The following is a 20,445-nucleotide window of genomic DNA, read 5'->3' on the forward strand; positions in this document are numbered from 1 at the left end:
GTTTGTGGCAGTCAGCTGAATATAAAATATTTAGAAATAAGATTAACACTGGTTTATATACTAGCTCAATATGTGAGTGATTAATTTCTGTAAGTTTCATTCTCAAACTCAGTGTTGACCTTAAGCGTAGGGGCATTTTCTTTCCTGACCCATGCAAATGAGCGCCTGAAGGAGCTGTCTGTCTGCTCTTCCAAGGTAGGCTGCTGCTTGTGCAAATGACTACATTATTTTGTAAAGTGCTTGGTTTGGTCTCTCTGACTGAAGATAGGAGCTATATAAAGTCCCAACAGTAACAATAATAATAATAATATGCAAATGGATCATGTGAAAGAGGAAGCCAAGAGAGAAAACAAAACAACGAAAACAAACTTGCCACAACTGAGTTTTTTTGTAAGAGAAAGCGAAGAGAGAAAACAAAAACAAAGCAAAAAAAACCTTGCCACAACAACTGAGTATAAGGTGAAGAAAAGAAAAAATCTGCAGCAACACACACACACATACACACAAACGAACACATACACACAGACACACACGATGAACAGAACCACCATACCCAAATATGCGCTGGATTCTCTGGCGATGGCGGTGCTTCTTCCAGACGTAGTAGGCAAAGAGGCCAATGATCATGACGCCGAACATGGCGAAGAACACGCCCAGGGCCATGTCCATCATGGAGAAGTCGTCTGAGGCTGTGGTGACCTTGACCGGGTGCTGAGACACCTCTTTGTCGTCGTCGTTGTTCTTCCGCCACTGCTGTCGTCGCCGCAACTTCTCTGCGTGCTCCTTCACCTCCTCCTCGCTGCAGGGGTAGCCTGAGGTGTGTGGGGCAACATTTCTTGCTTGTAGTTGTACAAATGTGAGAGGTCTGTGGGACTGGGTTATAATAATAATAATAATAATAATAATAATTTGGGGTTCCCACAAATGTGGCCAAACAAATTCCACACTTTTTTCATACCTTTTCCAGAAAAGAATGAAAATTATCCATACCAAAGACATACTGACCAGTGACAATTCAATGGAGTTGGAAGTGAGGGTTACATTATACTGAGAGTGTGACGGTTTTGTTGTACTGAACAGTGACAAAAATCAGTGGTTTGGGAGGTGAGGGTTTCATTGTACTGACCGGTGACAAAATCAGTGGTGTTGGAGGTGAGGGTCTCACTGAGTATACTGACCAGTGAAAAAGTCAATGGTGCTGAAGGTGAGGGTTTCATTGTACTGACCAGTGACAAAATCAATGGTGTTGGAGGTGAGGGTCTCACTGAGTATACTGACCAGTGAAAAAGTCAATGGTGCTGAAGGTGAGGGTTTCATTGTACTGACCAGTGACAAAATCAATGGTGTTGGAGGTGAGGGTCTCAGTGAGTATACTGACCTGTGACAAAGTCAATGGTTTTAGAGGTGAGGGTTTTACTGAGAATACTGACCAGTGACAAAGTCAATGGTGTTGAAGGTGAGGGTCTCACTGTACTAACCAGTGACAAAATCAATGGTTTTGGAGGTGAGGGTTTCATTGAGTATACTAAGCAGTGACAAAGTCAATGATGCTTGAGGTGAGGGTTTCACTGAGTATACTGACCAGTGACAAAGTCAATGGTGCTGAAGGTGAGGGTCTCACTGTACTAACCAGTGACAAAATCAATGGTTTTGGAGGTGAGGGTTTCATTGAGTATACTAACCAGTGACAAAGTCAATGATGCTTGAGGTGAGGGTTTCACTGAGTATACTGACCAGTGACAAAGTCAATGGTGTTGGAGGTGAGGGTCTCATTGCAGGTCATGGAGGCAGTGTAGTTGGTGCTCCTGTTGAGGGTGCTCAGCTGGATGGTTCTCACATCTGGGTGGATAGCCGCCATCCCCAGCTGGGCCACCTGCCAGTCCATATATATATATATATATATATATATATATATATATATATATATATATATATATATATATATATCAATTATGTCAAACATTTCAGTATGGCTTGCATTTTCAGCCATGCATCATGGAGAGAGGATATAGTACTGCTTGTAGACTGCACATTACACAACTGGTACAATACAGCACACAATAAACTTCAGCTCCATGTAATGCTCCACTGTTGAAACAAGTGAAGATAATGATGATTTGTCCGTGCGCATGATTTTAAATCGGATGCTCTCTCACTGATACATATTCATGAGCACACTTGCATTCAACTACACACAGACACTCACAACAACAGTTTAAAATGATGATAACAGGTCTGTATGCATGCTTTTACACTGCATGCTCTCTCACTTTTCACACAGACAATTTATGTGTGTACACACTTGCATTCAAATGCAGATACTAGTTTTACAGTATGAAGGGGAAGAAAACTTTTTCTGTATAAATAATTCCTTTCAATGCATATCAGAATGACAAAAGCTTTGTTTTGTCATCAAGACAGCCCTCCAAACAATTTGTTTTATCATTAAGGCACGGTATAAGAATTAATAAAACTTTGTCTTTGCTCCTGAGATATAGTGCAAGTTATGGCAAGACTGAATAGTCATTTAGAAATGTGTTCATGTCTTTAATTTCTTATCAAGTAGACTGCTGGCCTAGTGGCAACATATCCACCTAGGAAGCAAGAGAATCTGAGCGCACTGGTTCGATTCCCACACTCACCAGTATTTCCCCCTACTCTTCAAGACCTCGAATGATGGTCTGGACACTAGTCATTATGATGAGATGATAAACCAAGCTTCCATGTGCAGCATGCATTCAGTGCAAGTAAAAGAACTCACAGCAACAAAAGGGTTGTCCCTGGCAAAATTCTGAAGAAAAAATCCACTTTGATAGGGAAATAATAAAAAAACTGCAGGCAGAAAAAATGGTGGCGCTCTCAGCGTAGCAACAAGCTCTCCCTGGGGAGAGCAGCCCAAATTTCATGCAAAGAAATACAATACATACTATAGAAAAGAATAAATCTTCTTAAAAGTGAACTAAACAGTTGACCTCAAATATTGCATTCTGTATAATTTTTGAAAAAATGTTAGACCATCTTACAGTAACAAGTAACAGTTAGCAAAACAAAAACGATTTGTTATATTACTACTTCTGCTTCTTCATTCGTGGGCTGCAACTCACATGTTTACTCATATGTACACGAGTGGGCTTTGACATGTATGACTGTTTTTACCCTGCCATGTAGGCAGCCATACTCCGTTTTCAGGGGTGTGCACGCTGGGTATGTTCTTGTTTTCATAACCCACCGAACACTGACATGGATTACAGGATTTTTTTAACATGCATATTTGATCTTCTGCTTGTGTATACATACACGAAGGGGGTTCAGACACAAGCAGGTCTGCTCATGAATATGCTGACCTGGGAGATCAGAAAAATCTCCACCCTTTACCAACCAGGCACCGTTACTGAGATTCGAACCCAGGACCCTCAGATTCAAAGTCTAACACTTTAACCACTCGGCTATTGCGCCCGTAGGTCATGTTACAAATATTACTATTAAATTGGTATCTATAAAGTCCTAAAACTAATGAAAGTTGTACATTCCGTTCTGTGAAGAATCAAAATCTAAACAGCTATATTGTATTGTATTATATTTCTCTTTTTATCACAACAGATTTTTGTGTGTGAAATTTGGGCTGCTCTCCCCAGGGAGGGCACGTTACAACACTACAGCGCCACCCTTTTTATTTTGTATTTTTTCCAGCATGCAGTTTTTTTTGTTTTGTTTCTTTTTTGTTTCTGTTTTTCCTATTGAAGTGGATTTTTCTACAGAATTTTGCCAGGAACAACCCTTTTGTTGCCATGGGTTCTTTTATGTGTGCTTAGTGCATGCTGCACACAGGACCTCGGCTTATCATCGCATCCGAATGACTAGCGTCCAGACCACCACTCAAGTCTAGTGGAGGGGCAGAAAGTATTGGCGGCTGAGCCGCGATTCAAACCAGCATGCTCAGATTCTCTCACTTCTTGGCGGACACATTACCTCTAGGCCATCACTCCACTGTATGCGGTGAATTTAAAATTCTCACCTGTGAATGCTGGTCCATGTATGTGATCTCACAAGACATGCAATGGGACGGCCCAAACAGTGCAGGGAAGCCATCGGTTGACGAATTCCAAGCGAAGATGACCCAGTCATCGCATGACTGCTGAAGACTGATCACAAATGGCTTTGGAACCGTTGTACCTTGACTCTCCCCATCTTGCTTGCTCAAGGCTTGGACAAGGCACAGAGTTTGCAGGCAGGCTACTGAAAGTGAAACATGAGGCAATGTATCAAGTTATTCTGGCAAAAGAACAACTGTCTTGGTGATTAGGAAGCAAGAACTGAATAAATAATGACATGTTTTCTGTAGTGTCAATAAAAGAAAGCACCTTTCCAAATTTGATACATTATTGTGCTGTTTTAGTAAATAACACTACTTAGCTATTTACGAGAACTGAGAAGGTATACTTCTTTTTTTCCAAAAGAGGTGAATTTTGCCCTTGCCACAGCGTAATTCTAGGTTTCTACAAAAAGTGTATAAACTGAGTTATGGCCACATGAATTTCATAAATTTCTTCTCAATCTTCATACTTGGCTTGGCCTGGGTTCTGATGAATGTATGTTGTCCAGCGATAACTGTTACTTATCACTTTTTTTTCAGTTGCATACAAATGTATGCATGTCGAGTGAACTGATGTTTGATATTGTCCGAAGCACAATCATGTGGCTTTGTTGCTTTTTTGTTTGTTTGTTTGTTTTTTTATTTTTATCATAAATTGGTCCATTTTTTTATCTACTGTTTGGCACAGAGCAAAATGTAAAATCAGTAAACTGAGAAAAAAACCCTGCTCAGCTGTCAGTGTTACTTTATCAGTTGTGACTGATTGACAAAGAAGCTTTGAGATAGTGGTCAATAATAGTACCAGCCCAACAACAGACTATTGAAGGTCATCGTATCAGTGCTGTGATCTGGTTAGACAGACATATACTGATATAGAGTAGCCCACCAGTGTTTTCGTAGGAGCTGCAAGTAGAGCTCCTATTGTGACCTAAAGGCAATGATGGAGTGAAGGATCCGCCTAGTTTGACCTTAATGATAGATAAAGCACTCGGAAAGAAGAGCCACTGAAAAGGTAAAATCAATATTTGTAGTTGTCCAGTACTACACGAGTAATATATATATTGTCTTAGACTGGATCTCTGTAAATAATTACTGAAAAAAATTACCATGATCAAAAGACATACCAGATACCTAACCAAAACAACTTCAAAGACAAAAAAGGTACCTAATCACAAAACTCGAAGAAACCTAAAATCCAACCTTGTTTTTAGATGATTTGTGGGTTCCCTCTACCTTTTTTTCTGTGTCTGTCCACCTGCTTGTCTGTCTGTGCATCTGATGTGTGTATATCACTATATGTGTGTGTGAGGTGGGGATGGGGTGGGGTGGGGTTGGGTTGCGGCGCATCGACTTTATGTTCAGGCTGCGATGTTCACACTTTTTTTTTCTTCCTTATTTCTCATATGTTATTTTCTTTTGTTTGGATCTGGGTGGAATGGCAGTGAAGGGTGGGGTATTCATGAAATAAGGATGTATGGATTTTTTTCATTGATTTCCTTTCCTTTTGCTCACTTTTGCTTCTTTAAATTTAACTTGACTTCCACTTTAGGGCAAGGGCTGGATGTAAAAAAAAATAAATAAATAAAATAAAATTTAAGTTGGGATACGGTTAAGTATGTGTAATTGAATTAAAAGGGCAATTTCAGAAATAAAGACTGGTTCGATGAGATGAGAAGATAAAGGCACAACTATCAGAGAAACACCAATTGTTCAGAGCACACGGGAAGATTCTCACATCACAAGCAAAAGAAGATGCCTTAGTTTGCCAGTGCAAAATGGAAAAAGCAGAGGAAACTCCGTGAGATGCAACAAGGCCGATGAAATCCAGGCTATGCAAACAGTCATGAAACCAAGAGTTTCAATGATGCTTTAAAGGTTGTAAATGGACCTCATATCTCTCTCTCTATTCATTATTATCTGAATGAATGTGTGTCTGTGTGTGTGTGTATGTGAAAGAGGATTCATGTCATGGATAGTATGTTTTCATGACATATGACAGTAACATCTGAACAGAATCATGTTTATGGATGATGAGCTGCCAGAAATTATATGTGAAATTTAAGAGAGCTTATTTGTTTCACCCCAGCTATATATATATATATATATATATATATATATATTCATTTTAATGTGGCATTATGATAGTTATGATTTGTGTTATATACTTGTGTATAGTTTTTAGTAGTTATTCCCATTAATATTTCATTATTGTCTTTCTCTTCTCTTGTGAGTATTTGGTATATAATTTATAATAATAATATATAATACAACTACAAGGAAGAGTGCCTTAGCTCTTCTTGCTGTTGTTTTGAAGTAATTTTATTTGGAAGGTATGTATGCATGCATATTAGTGTGTGTGTGTGTGTGTGTGTGTACGTGTGTGTGTGTGTGTATGTTATTTCATTTTTTTGATTTTTCACTTTGTTATTAGACATGTAATGTGTGTGTGTGTTTGTGTGTGGGATATGGAGATAAGGATGGGGATGGTGTTTAAAGAAGGCTATAAAAGGATAAACCTAATTAATAGAATCAACAATCCATAACTATATGTGTAACAGCAGTTAACAAGCACAACAAAAAATTAATTAAATATCTGTAGACCGTATCATAGAAACAATCCGATCAGACAATGTAAGAGGTATTCAGCAATTTCAAACAATAATAAATGGCTGGACATGATTTCTTCTATGTTTAGTTCTGAAAATCACAAACTTTACATGACTTTGGAAGTAACCCGACACAAAAAGTAAAATAAAATATGGTTTTGTGCAATTTGTTTACCACATACACTGAAAATGTTTTTCCTAAACTAAAACTATCTTTAAAGCATTCAGTCTTAGTCCTTGATGTTGTTGGTCTACTCTAGTGGTTAGGACCTCATAGTGTGTGTGTGTGTGTGTGTGTGTGTGTGTGTGTGTGAGGGTTTTGGTGTGGGGGAGGGAATTGAGAGAACATGTGTGAGTCACCACTGTTTTCTTTATATTAATGCTGAGTGGCTGGTGATAGAACATAATATTAATATTTCTTATGCACATCAAAGTCTTCTATTTCAAGCCAATAAAGAGTCTTAGTCAACTGCCAAAACAGCTGCTGTATAGACAGATGAGCCAGGGCAAATGCTCAGTTGGGGGACAGAAGTTCAAATGTTTTAAAGACTGACTCAAAGTGTCCCTAAATGACCTCAACATCGATCCCAGTTGCTGGGAATCACTTGCTCTGGACTGCCCAACCTGGCTAGGGAAGATCAGTGAAGGGACATTTGCAGCAGAAAACAGGCGCACCGCAGAGACTCGTGCTGGGAAACACCACACAAAAGACACAAGCTACCTCCACTTCCACTGCAGCACCTACCATATCCCACATGTGGGCAAGCTTTACAGGATTGGCTTCACCCATCATCTCAAGACCCACAGTCACAAATCCTCCAACTGACAGTGACACTGTAAATATTGGATGATAACAGCTATCAGTATCAAGCACTTAACTCGAAAAGTGTTTCATCTGCCTTTGTCCCAGACGTGTGGAGTCTGACCCATAAACTGATAATGTTTTATTATAGTGCACGTCTTGTATGACACCATTTTATGATAAGGAAACAGTGTGAAGTGAAACGAGTGCAACAAATAATTTGAATATGTACCTGAAAACAGTAGAGATATGTTTCGTAACATGACTGTCTTTTCCCAGTCAACTTTTGGGTGACTTTATCTTAAATACTGATCGTTACATCCTCCATAATCTCTGCTGCGTCGCCGTATTTCTTCAGGTGAATGATAAAATGGATCCAGTTTTTGCAGCGCGGTTTCAACAACAAAATTGGATCACGTTAGACCCCTACCTCCAAAAAAAACCCAAATAAAGTGGGTTTCCCACTAGATCTTTTTTCACAAAGCCGCAGAATTATTATACAGTCCATATAATATTCAATCTACAGCTTTCTTCACTGACACCACCAAGAAAATGCGAGCATGTCAATAAATAATCATCATCCAAAATTCGTCACTTTTACTTCGGCCGCCATGATTGTTTATAATTCGCTCTTTTCACGTAGAAACAACGAAAGAACCAACACAAGAAGGGACGTCATTCTTGACCGCGGCAAGGACAAAATCTGGAAGTAAAGTGAAATTCAAGGTAACGGGCAAACTTTTATCACTGAAGGGTCTCTGAGGGGGAAAAAAAAAAAGCTCACATAAAATATTTTATGCGGCATATCAAGTTTGTGTGTGTGTGTGTGTGTGTGTGTGTGTGTGTGTGTGTGTGTGTGTGTGTGTGTGTGTGTGTTCTGTCTCTGTGTGTGTGTGTGTGTGTGTGTGTGTGTGTGTGTGTGTGTTTTGTTTTTTGGACAATTTCTGATTGCCGTTCATCACTTCAGCGATGCCATCATGAAATCAAAATATTGATGGCATACTCTCTCTCTCTCTCTCTCTCTCTCTCTCTCTCTCTCTCTCTCTCTCTCTCTTTCTCTCCAAGAACATTAAATTTACCCATGAGGTTGTTAACTCGACTCAGTTACAATTGTTTCACTTGTGTGTTTTTGATTCCCGGCCGTCTATTTAACTGACGTAATTAGGCATAGTATGTTAATTAATTTATTCCGACTGCAGAGACACGTGTGCGTGTGTGTGTGTGTGTGTGTGTGTGTGTGTGTGTGTGTGTGTGTGTGTGTGTGTGTGTGTGTGTGTGTTTCAGTGCGATTCTTTCCTTTTCGTTCTTGGCCTTTTTTTTGCCATGATACATTTTACATTTTGTTTGTTATATTAGCAGTAACTGCACCCCTCACGCATCTGTAACAACTAAACTAAGAATGCTAAGTTATTATTGATGAATAATCATCAAATCTCTCTCTCTCTCTCTCTCTCTCTCTCTCTCTCTCTCTCTCTCTCTCTCTCTCTCTCTCTCTCTCTCTCTCTCAGTCGTAACACACACGGCGGCACACACACACACACACACACACACACACACACACACACACACACACACACACACACACACACACACACACACACACACACACACATTAGATATATGGCTCTTTCACATGTGTTGATATACAACTCAGAGTTTAAGTACTTCACCTTTGGCACAAAGACGTTCGAGTGATGATGTTGGTGTACGTCGTTCTTTCAATCGCCATGATATTTGGGCCTGAGTGGGACATGTAGGATGCCTGTTGGCTTCTTTTTTTTATGATGGGTGGGGGGTGGCGGGTATGCCTGTTTGTGTATATCATTTTATGATGTATAACCTGACCTGCCGCCGGGATAGTTGTGTTTGTTTTAATTGATATCCAACCGCGATCCTCGGTGAATGTTTGGTCATGGGTTTGTACCTATTCAAGATGTAGTTAGGTTTGGGCAATTGATGGCTTTATCAGTAGGTTGGCCGATTTTTGTCTGAATCACTGATATTTTCATTGACTAGTACATCAAAGAGACAACCATCATCGAAAAATTAAGACACAGAAGAAACTGAAACAAGAACGGCACCGAACCGGATGCAAACCATTCAGCCCCCATGGTGGAATACCGACACACAGAGAGCCTGGATAGAAGAACACGCGGCTGTCAAACTTTGGCAAAAAGAAAGAACAAAACCTTCTCCGGACAAAGATATCAGTGAAACAAAAATGAAAGAAAAAACAAAACAGTTTGAAGTCATTGCTCAAGAGGCCAAAAATGGCAAGTGAAAACAGCTTTGCGAGGCACTCAGTTATGACACAACACTGTCAAAGTTCTGGCAATTCTATCGTCGCATGGAAGGGAAAACGTGCACAACAACAACCCCAGGCATGTTAGATACAGATTGAACCAAGCTTAAGACAAACGAAGAAAAAGGATCCGCCCTGCTCAAACGCATCATACAACAGAGCGATCAAAGAAACTTAGATGAAAAAAAAAAAGAAATATGTTGAGGAGTTAAACCAATCCCTTTTGCAGACTGGACCCGATGATGACTTGACAATAGATGATCGAAACGAAGCAGTAGCTAAATGCAAGAAAGAATCGGCTCCTGGCCCAGACAAAGTTTGTTGCTTGGACATCAAGGAGTTATCGGAAGAAGACAGAAGCAAACTTTTCAATTTTTATCAAAACAGTTTCCACGATGGACATGTGCTGGAGGACTGGACACAAAACTTCTTAAAACCCATACCAAAACCAGGAAAGGACCATCGTCAGGTAAGCGGCTACCGAATCCTAACCATGCAAAACATTGCTGGATAGCTCATGGAACGCATGATAGCCAGGAAACGTGCAAGGGATCTTGAACACAGGCACATTCTCCCTTCAAATCAAGGTGGTTACAGAACAGGTAAGTCCACATGGGAAAATGCGGCTGCTTTCGCATAATTTTTTTATGAGGTATATGAAGGATTTCAAAGAAAAGAAGAAACACTAGCAGTAGCAATCGACCTTGAAGATGCCTACAATAAAGTCCAGTTTGCGTACCTCATGGAGCTGCTACTACTTTGAAGATATCGAGTAAGTTTGACACTGACAAAATGGATAGCAGCAGCGCTTCAGGAAAGAACCGTCGTCCTACGCCTCGGAGATTGGATGTCTGCACCTTCTAAACTATCCATGGGACTGCCACAAGGGTCTCCGCTCTCTCCTGTCCTCTACAACGTCTACACGAAGGGCCTTGCAGACTTAAACAACAATGGAATAGCTCGGGTGCCTATTCTTGCGGACGATGGCCTGGTCTTCAAAACTTCGAAAGATGCTCAGGAAAGAACTAAAGCCGTCCAGAAACAACTGAATAATATCGCTCAATGGTGCAAGGACACAGGATCTTCCATCAATCCAACGAAAGCTCAAACGTTGTTGTGCACCCTCAACAACAGAACCGCGAGCACATCACCTACCACCTGTGTCATTCGACGGAATTCAAATCGAGAAAACCGAATGCCTACGCCACCTAGGAATACAGTTCGACAGGATGCTGACCTTCAGAAAACATACGGAAAATACTGTTCTCAAATGCAAAAAGGGTCTTTCAGTCTAAAAAGCAATGGCAACCAAAGGTAGTGAACAATGCCACCTCTTCCTGCTATATCAATCACTCGTCCTCAGTGTGATCGACTACGGACTTGGGCAAACAACACCGTCTCAAAGCAGCCTCCTAAAATTAGAAAGAGTTCAAAATGAAGCTATGAGGCAGGCTGATCCTTGGAACAACAAAAGACACGCTCACGAAAACCATGCGATACCTGCTTGAACTTCGTTCAGTGTAGGTCAGAAACAAGTTAGAACAGGTTAAGACCTACTTCAGAGCATTAGAAAACCCTGAAAACCCACTGCATGACAAAATCAAGGAACCAAAAGGCAGCCGTCTAGGACGAGGAAGAACATGGATGGGGCAAGCAGAAGACACAATCCAGCTGGTATGCCTGACTGCAAGACTGAAAGAAACAAAAGAATGGGAGGAAAACCCCGAAAACCTCAATCATCTATCCAACACAACCATTTCACCGACTCTAGGAAGACATTGTCGGCTGGGAATGGCCGGAGGGCAAAACTAATGCAGAAGTGAAGCTACTCATAGAAGAAAATAGTAAAGAAGAGGACATCATCATATACACAGATGGCTCAGTCACCAAAGGCCAGTCCGGTTGGGGATTCACTGCGAAACAAAATGGAAAAACAATTAGGGAAGAGAATGCTGCCTACAAAGTCACCTCTACCTAACGATGGAAGTTGAAGCTGTGACACATGCCCTCCAGTGGCTATCATCTATCCATATGCCAGGAAACCAACATGCCATGATTCTAACGGACACAATGAACCTCATACAGAAAATTGAAAGCAGAGTGGGAAGCCCAGCTCGAGTGGCATGAGGCAATGCGCAACTTTCAAATTAAAACTCTAACATGGTCATACTGCCCGGGACATGCAGGTGTTAAGGGAAATGAGCGAGCTGACAGACTTGCTGGTTACGCAACAACAACGAGCGGCCTACACTCTAGAAAAATCGGAAATCCTCAGAAAAGTCAAAGAATACCAAAAAGAACAGGTACAATGCCATCACACCATCGATCGCCTCAAATAAATAAAGGTAGAGAGAGGGAGCGGCCGTAAGTCTAGCATGAAAGGTAGAGCACGATGCTTTGCAAATCAAACGAATATCGGCATCATTTCCAAACCAACGCAGATTACTTCAAAACGGAACAGAGTCTCTGCAGGCTTTATCAAATACAATAGACTGAGCAACACCTAGACGCCACGTTCTTGGCATCAGCGGAGATCTTTTCCCACCCCTCTTGCGGCCAATCAGTGGCAGTCTCTGTGCGTGTGTGTATGTACGTGTTTGTGTGTCTGTGTGTTTGTGTGCGTGCGCGAGGGTGTAAGTGTACACATGTGTCAGGAGAGCTCTGTTCACGTGCATGCGTGCAGTGCGCGCGCGCGCGCGCGCGCGCGTGTGTGTAGAGGATGAGGTATGTGTATGCATGCATGTCTTCACTGTGGGAGCAACGGAATATTGGAACGTGCGGGTGTGCATATATATATATATATATATATATACATACATATATATATATATATATATATGGTGGTGGGGTGGGGGTGGGAGGGATATGGGCGTATCAAGTGTGTGTGTGCTTGTACAAGTAAATGTGTGTGGGGGGGTTTGGGGGGTGGGAGTGGGGGGGGGGAGGGTAGATGTGTGTGTGCCGTGGAAGCTGTGATGTGTAGCCTAGAAATGCCTCGGAGTGTGTGGAGGAGGGGGTGGGTGCAGGGTAATGTGTGTGTGTGCGTGTTCACGTGGTGCTCATGTACGTTTATGTGTATTTGATCGTGCTTTCATATCTGTGAAACTATATGTTTGTTGCATATCTGCTATTCATGTGTGTGTGCGTGTATGTTTGAACGTGTTTGCATGTTTTACATTTATTTGCTTATTTATCTTTGTGTGTGTGTGTGTGTGTGTGTGTGTGTGTGTGTGTGTGTGTGCGCGCGCGCGCGCGCGCGCGCCTAGAGTTGAATTAATTGATTTTATCTTTTTAAAATATATATATATATATTTATATATTTATTTTGTATTTATTTTTTTGTTTAATTTAATTTTTGTTATTTACTTCTTTCTTCTTTTTTGTCATTTTATTATTTTATTTTTTATTTTTATCATTTATTATTTATTTTATTTATTTATTTTTATTTATTTATTCTTAATTTTTGTTATTTTTATTTCATTTATGTTATTTTATCTTATTTATTTTATTGTTATTTATTTTATTTATTTATTTTTTATTTCATTTTATTATTATTTTTCTCAAGGCCTGACTAAGCGCGTTGGGTTACGCTGCTCAGTGGTCAGGCATCTGCTTGGCAGATGTGGTGTAGCGTATATGGATTTTACCGAACGCAGTAACGCCTCCTTGAGCTACTGATACTGATACTGATATTAGTAAATCAGTTGAATAGGTTGTCCTAACACAACCCACTACTATTGACTCGCATGTTGTAACCCATTCTGTCCATTCAGGCTCTTCTTACATGATGGAACTACCGACCGTGATCGTGCACGACGTCCTCGATTGACGCCGCACACTGGGTCGACGTGCCTTTGATCATGACTTGTCCGGTTTACAGTCTCGGGTTCTGCCTAACTGGCAGTCCAGTCCGTCGAGTCCTGGATGACTGAGTCACCTCGGAGGCATTGATTCGAGCATTTGCCTCTTGCAGCTGTTTGTGCATCATCGTCTTCATGTCGGTCGAATGTAAGGTGAGATAAGCCCTCTCCCCCCCCCCCCCGCCCCCTCGAACCATTTTACTGTTGAATTTTGTTTATTTTATCAACGGGTCCTTACTTTCACGGTGCGACAAATCATGTGCGCGAACTGCGCATGTAAAGAAGCACCGATGAACAACTTCCGCTCATGTAGGTCAATGGCCGAACTTCCAACAGAGTGATCTGTTCTCAAGACGACGGACAGAAAATTTCGCCTGCAAGATGTATTGCCTCCAGTGGTTGATTCCTGTTCTGTTGATGCCGAAACCTTTAAATCCGGCGTTCATTTACAACCACGCCATGTTCATTATCCTGTATTTGACTGGATTTTTCCTCGTGAGGAAACCGTGCACAATCTGCAGTCTTGTCTTCATGGCTGCTGTGTTCTTGATCTGTTACAACTGTGTTGGCAACTGTATTTTGTGGCACTGCACGAAGGAAGAGTGTCAGGGCGCAGATTGTGAACTTGGATGAACAAGCAGCTGTGCAAAAACTGTATCGCAATCGGATATGAGTAACCTCGTCGTGATAGGCTGCTGCATGTGAATGGGTGATCCAGTCATGTTGATTAAAACAAAAGAAAGAAAGAAAGAAAGAAAAAAAGTCATGTTAAGTGATTTGACTCGTAACGAGTACGACTTGATCGACAGACATTGTACAGAGTTAAAGTGAAACGAAAACCTATGTGCCACCCGAGTTTGTATTCCAAATACTTTTCAAACCCACTCCAAGCGAATGTGATTGCCATGGACTCAGACTGAATCTTGGTGGTGTGTTCTGTTTTTTAATGTCAAACATTGTATTACATCATGAACATAATCCATCCATCCTAAATAAAAACACTGTAAATATTTTTATTGCACCCAGCTCCCAGCTGACTTTTATTCCGACATGAGCATCTTTTGTGTGGATGAGTGACGCTTTGTTCCCAACGCTGTGTGACAGTTTCATCCGTTCTGTTTAACTGTCACAGAACCTGAAGAAGAAAACAGAAAACCCCGAAAAGAAAACATTCTGTTGATATTGAAGCTCGAACAATGAATGTGAAAGTGTATGCAGTTTATTTGCAGTAGATGTGCTCCTGAAAGTGGATTATTTGCAGTATATCAGTTATATGTGATCAACTGTGTGGATGACTGTTAAAAACTGTGAAACTTCTGAAATTGGTCTCTTCATCCCCTTTCCCACCCACTTCCATCTTATTTATAATCCACTTTATGAATTACACTGACAGTGAAAACTGTGTAATGTTTCAGTTCATGTCACTCCCACTTCAGATGAATATTCTAGAGTATAGACATTGATGACTTTTTCTTTATAAATTCTTTATGTAGTATTTTATGAGTCCAACTGAAACATTAGTTAAACAATTGTGGAGAGAAGGATAGATGAATTCTTCTCTTTTCTTTTTAATTCAGAAAAAAACAAAAAACAACAACATTTTAATACAAGTATTTTGTTGATTAAACGAAGATCAGGTATACCACAGGTTTGATATTATTAGGTTTAGGCAAGGCTAATTCATAGACCTGTTGTACAACTTGTACCCCTAACTATAGCAGTATTGGTAAAATGATTTTGGAAGGGATCAGTCTGCACTCAAATATTTGGGTCAACCATTACCAGCATTAGTACACACTGACAGTGACACAGAGATAACTGGTAACACTAATAATTGTAACAGTGAAAGGTGCATGAAATTCAAAAACTTCTACTGATACCATATTAGAAATAGTACAATTGTCATAACTTTTTACATGTCAGCTATCACAGTTACCTCAGCAACATTTCTTCAGTTGACAAAAATAAGTGAGAATGTGATCTGAATAATGTGAAAGTAATACTAATGTAAAAAAAACACACAAAAAAACCCCAAAAAAACAACAAATGTATACATACTGTTTCTAATTAATTTATGATACATAGACAGTAAAATATGTTGTTCATGAACTTGTGATATAGAAGTAGGAGACAGCATCGTATCTCGAAACTTTCATTGAGTTTCAGTTGACAAGTTAAACATTTATTTATTTTATTTTTTCACTTTTTTTTTTCAAATATCAACCATGAATATTGGTAGCTTGAGCAAATGTTGAATTTGATACATTCTCTCAAAATAAAAAGCTAACGTTTGAACAGATTATACAATGAATATACACTGAAAAGTGAAATTATACAAAATAGCTTTTTATTTTATAAAGTTTCGTGTTGTGTACAGTTTAATTAAAATGAAACTTGAAAAAGTTGAAGAAAAAATGAATGTGTGTGTGTGTGTGTGTGTGCGCGCGCGCACGCTTTTATTTCCTGGTAAATTTACTGGTAGTTAATGGACTATATAATTTTCTTCCATATTATTATTATTATTGCAGTTTGAGTCACTTGATTTTCACTCTATATGCATGCATACACGTGGATCTCTCTCTCTCTCTCTCTCTCTCTCTCTAGCTCCATAAATCATTTCTTTAATTCTTGATTGGCAGAGCTCCGCTTTGTTATTGTTCAGTAATTTTCAGTTGGGTTTGTTTGCCAGTTGGTTAAATTATATATAATTGTGGGATTGTTTTGTTTATTGCAGATGTTGTTAATTTGTTGTATGCACACAGCACAGTAATGATTCTGTTAACATAAACTTCAGGACTTGACATTCTCAAATCTTGTTCCTTAGTGTTATACTTTATTAGCGTAAGTTTTGTTGGGTGTATTTTTCACCACCTTCTGGACATTTGGTAGATTTTTTCCTTTCCAACACTCTTTTGTTTAGGTCTTTTCCTTGCCTTATCATGAATTTATTTATTTATTTTGCTGGTCTACTAGTATTCACCTATATTTTTTCTAGAACTTTTTTTTCTTTTCTTTTTGGTGGTGTCTTTTTCTAGCCATTATACTAGTGTGGCATAATGGCAGAGCTGTTCAGTTACAGTAGAGATGATCCATGGTGTCCAGAGAAAACACAGATATAGTACATACACAATTACTGAGGAACAGTTGAACAACTGTTAATGTGGACACATGAGCGCTTGTTAACACTATGACCGAGACATAATAATCACAACGTCATAACTGGCATCAACACAGTGGCATGAGAGCAACTGGCCTGTCCGAAACATGTCATCACACTCCATCACACTCCGGCCTGGTGAGCATGCTCCATTGTGTGTTCAAACTGAAGCATTCTTCTAAGTGCCCTCTCATAGGAAAGAATTTTTTGTATTCCCTTTTTCACCTAGAATTTGTGGTTTGCCCGCTGACAGTTTTTGGTTTTGTATGTCTGTTGATATAATTCTATTAAGTTACTTTTGGTAATAGTAATATTATTCTATCTTTGTCAGTTTGTGTTGGGTACTTTTCTTTTTTTCATCTTCTTTTTTTTAATTTAAAAAAAAAATCCACTGGTAAAAAATTGACGAAATGCTGTATGATCAATGTGAGAGGCATGTCCTTGGTGTGTTTGCATGATTATGACTGCCTTTGTGCTTCATTTTCTTTTCCAGATTTTTTTTCCCCTCCTCCTTCTGGTTATGTTGAACCCTTATTCAGTTATTGATAGTGTTTTCAGCCCTGATATTGCTCTAATGTTATAGCTGGCTGAGCCATATAAATTATAAGCAACAAATGATGAATTGTCTCATGGTGCTTTTCATATTAAGATTTTTTCCCCCACCTGTGCACATGTGTGACGGGCGCAATAGCCAAGTGGTTAAACTTAAAGCCATGGATTTTTAGTCTGAGGGTCCTGGGTTCGAATCTGGGTAACGGCGCCTGGTGGGTTAAGGGTGGAGATTTTTCCCATCTCCACGTCAACAGATGTGCAGACCTGCTTGTGTCAGAACCCCCTTCATGTGTATATATATGCAAGCAGGAGATCAAATATGCATGTTAAAGATACTTTAATCCCTGTCAGCGTTCAGTGGGTTATGGAAACAAGAACATATCCAGTATGCACACTCCTGAAAATGGAGTATGGCTGCCACATGGCGGGGTTAAAAAACGGGTCATACATGTAAAAGCTCACTGTGTTCGTACGAGTGAGCGTGGGAGTTGCAGCCCACAAACGAAGTTTATAACACACACACACACACACACACACACACACACACATATATATATATATGTATGTGTTTTTTCCCCAGTATTGGTATGATTGAGACAAAAAATGAAAAATACCACATTTTGTATTATAAAAGCCCTGAAAAGGAAGTATGGCTGCTTACATGGCGGAGTAAAAACGGTCATACATGTTTAAGCCCACTCGTGTAGACGGTGTACATACAAGTGAACGTGGGAGTTGCAGCCCATGAACGAAGAAGAAGTATCCTTATATTTATAATTATTCTATTTCTGAAATTAATACTTATCGTTTTGGATAGTCCATGGCAGTGTGTTGAGTTGGCTAAGAAGTGTGTAAGACTAAGAGCATTTTAATTAGTAGATAAATGTTATTTCACTTCACAGGTCTTGAGTTTGTGTCAGTACTACTAGTAATTACTGATGGTAACCCCAACTCTTCTCTCCACTTGTGCCCCATTTTCTCCTAACAAGTAACTTTCAGGACAAGTCTCCTGAAGAATGTTTTGTACACATAGAGAAGAATGTGTTAGATGGGTTCAACTTCGTTATTGGAAGAAAACTTAGTTAATTGTCTTAAAATTATGTTTTGATCGACCCAGTCATCATTTCCACCCACAATTTCAGTATGGTATCACAAAATTGCTGCTGCTTGAAGCCTTGATTGACAGCAGAACTTCATGAATTATTCAGATGCAGTTAAAAATGCTTTTATATGGAATACAAAAGAAATGATATGAGGGTGAACAAAATTTTTTGCACACTTTTTTTTTTAAATGGCAAACTACAAAGTATATAAGTTAGAAAATTAACTTTACAAAATGATTCTCCTCGTGTACACAGATACCTGTACTGGTCAACACAGTGCATACACACTTCAGTCTGGCAGTGGTTATCTAGCTAAATGTTCAATGCTGATAATCTGAACTCAATAATCAGGACAGAAGCACCTTTTTTTTTTCAGTTCTGAATTCAGTAGTTTTATGTTGTAATATCTTGTATGCAAGTTGAGGACATGTGCGCTGACTCTTGCCAGGGGGGTGGGCATGGGGGGTGATTTTTTTTACTATATAAAAAAAAAACCCCAAAAAACCCCAACAACTGTTGATAAACTTGGGTGATGATGAACTGTGAAAATTGTCCTTTGAGCAGACACTCAGTTTTTTTATGGTGAAATTCATGGTTGTCTTTTGTGTGTGTGTGCATCCTTTTCTTTTATATATTTTATATTTGGTATTGATTTTTGGTTTATCTAGAACTGTTAATCAGTTATGATTGAGTATATCAAATATAATTTTTAATTTTTTTAAAGCTGCATGATGCTCTTACTGGACCTTGTGGCCGACTTGGTGTGGCTACGGGGTACAAGTAAAATTGGAGGTTTTGGACACAAACAAAAAAAATTCCCCGTTTTTTTTTTTTTTTTAAATTAATTTTTTTTTTTACTGAAATTATTCTATTCATTTGGTGTTTTTTGTTTTGTTTTTTAGAACATGAAAATGGTGTGGGAAGTTAGGGACCTGTCCTGTGGACTCCCCTTACAAATTGATGTTTTGGGGTTGAGGTATTGTTGCATGACAGTGGTATTCTCAGACTTTTTGTTGCAACAGATTTCAGAGTTTTTCAGTACAAATTAAATTCCTTTTTTTCTTAGAAAGAAAGAAAGAAAGAAAAAAAACCCCACCTGATTACTGTTCTATGGATTAATCAATCTAGTTCATGTTGCTCACTTTGACAAGAACTGAAAAGTCTAACTCAAATATTACATGGCAGATTTCCTCAGTTTGTATTATGAAAAAGTGTGTGTGGAAAAAAAAAAAAGGTGAAGCATTGTCCTCCTGTTGGTAAGAAGAAGAAGAGAAAGTTACATAGTTAGAGGAATGTTGTTACACAATGACTTGTTGTGTGAGAGGCAACAGCAAGCTATACAGAGAACCAACCACATAGACACTGTGAATGCATGGAAGGGACAGAACATCTGTGACAGAAGGAGGAGTGACTTTCACTGGTGTCTTCATCCCAGTGAGTTGCAGATGAGATGATTGGCGGTGTACTCTTCAGTCGGCAAATTGTCACCCTTGCCTGAAGGTGGCATCAGACCAGACCAGTCTCACTAGGGATTTTCACACAGATGAAGGAATCAGCTGCCCTCATCATTGCCTGTTTCGTCTCCAGGTGCTGAGTGTGTGTGTGTGTGTGTGTTTAATGTTGCTTTAGGATTCTTTCTGCAAGACAAGCAAGTTGAAACATGGTGGATTTACTTGGTGCTGTGGTCAGGTTCATATAAGTAACTTTATGGACAAATGTCCTGCTTCCAAGCATATCAGAATGTGAGTGTGTGAGCTTTAGTGTATACATGTGCGTGTGCAGATGTTCATGGTGTTGTTCATTTTATATGCAACTGTGGAGATAATTGTGGTATTAAAGAATAAGTAAGACTAAGACACAGGAAGAGTTATAGAGCCAGGGAAATTGGATATTTCGCTGATTATTGAATTATTCCTTTAAAGGTGTTTTTGGTCTTGGTAGTTTAAATAGTATTATGTATTTAAGATGGT

The 20,445-nt window shown here is 39.4% G+C and overlaps 1 protein-coding gene and 1 long non-coding RNA gene across 2 annotated transcripts in view; both read right to left on the reverse strand.

The window, feature by feature from the left end:
* LOC143280292 (uncharacterized) overlaps window positions 1-1,669 on the reverse strand; it is a 3,061-nt gene extending 1,392 nt beyond the window's left edge. Inside the window, exons 1-3 of the mRNA XM_076584921.1 lie at window positions 1,631-1,669; window positions 1,431-1,473; window positions 554-812 (exon numbers count right to left, since the gene is read on the reverse strand). Of these exons, the coding sequence (XP_076441036.1) occupies window positions 554-812; window positions 1,431-1,473; window positions 1,631-1,669 (341 nt within the window). The remainder of the gene's footprint in view (window positions 1-553; window positions 813-1,430; window positions 1,474-1,630) is intronic.
* Window positions 1,670-1,738: 69 nt separating this feature from the next.
* Window positions 1,739-8,104, reverse strand: LOC143280551 (uncharacterized). The gene is made up of 3 exons (XR_013055027.1): window positions 7,734-8,104; window positions 4,016-4,236; window positions 1,739-1,873 (listed from the first exon to the last, which is right to left on the reverse strand). It is a non-coding gene; the product is annotated as an uncharacterized LOC143280551 (long non-coding RNA).
* Window positions 8,105-20,445: the final 12,341 nt, after the last annotated feature.

The sequence above is a fragment of the Babylonia areolata genome, chromosome 3 (genome assembly GCF_041734735.1).
Source record: "Babylonia areolata isolate BAREFJ2019XMU chromosome 3, ASM4173473v1, whole genome shotgun sequence".
Taxonomy (NCBI): domain Eukaryota; kingdom Metazoa; phylum Mollusca; class Gastropoda; order Neogastropoda; family Buccinidae; genus Babylonia; species Babylonia areolata.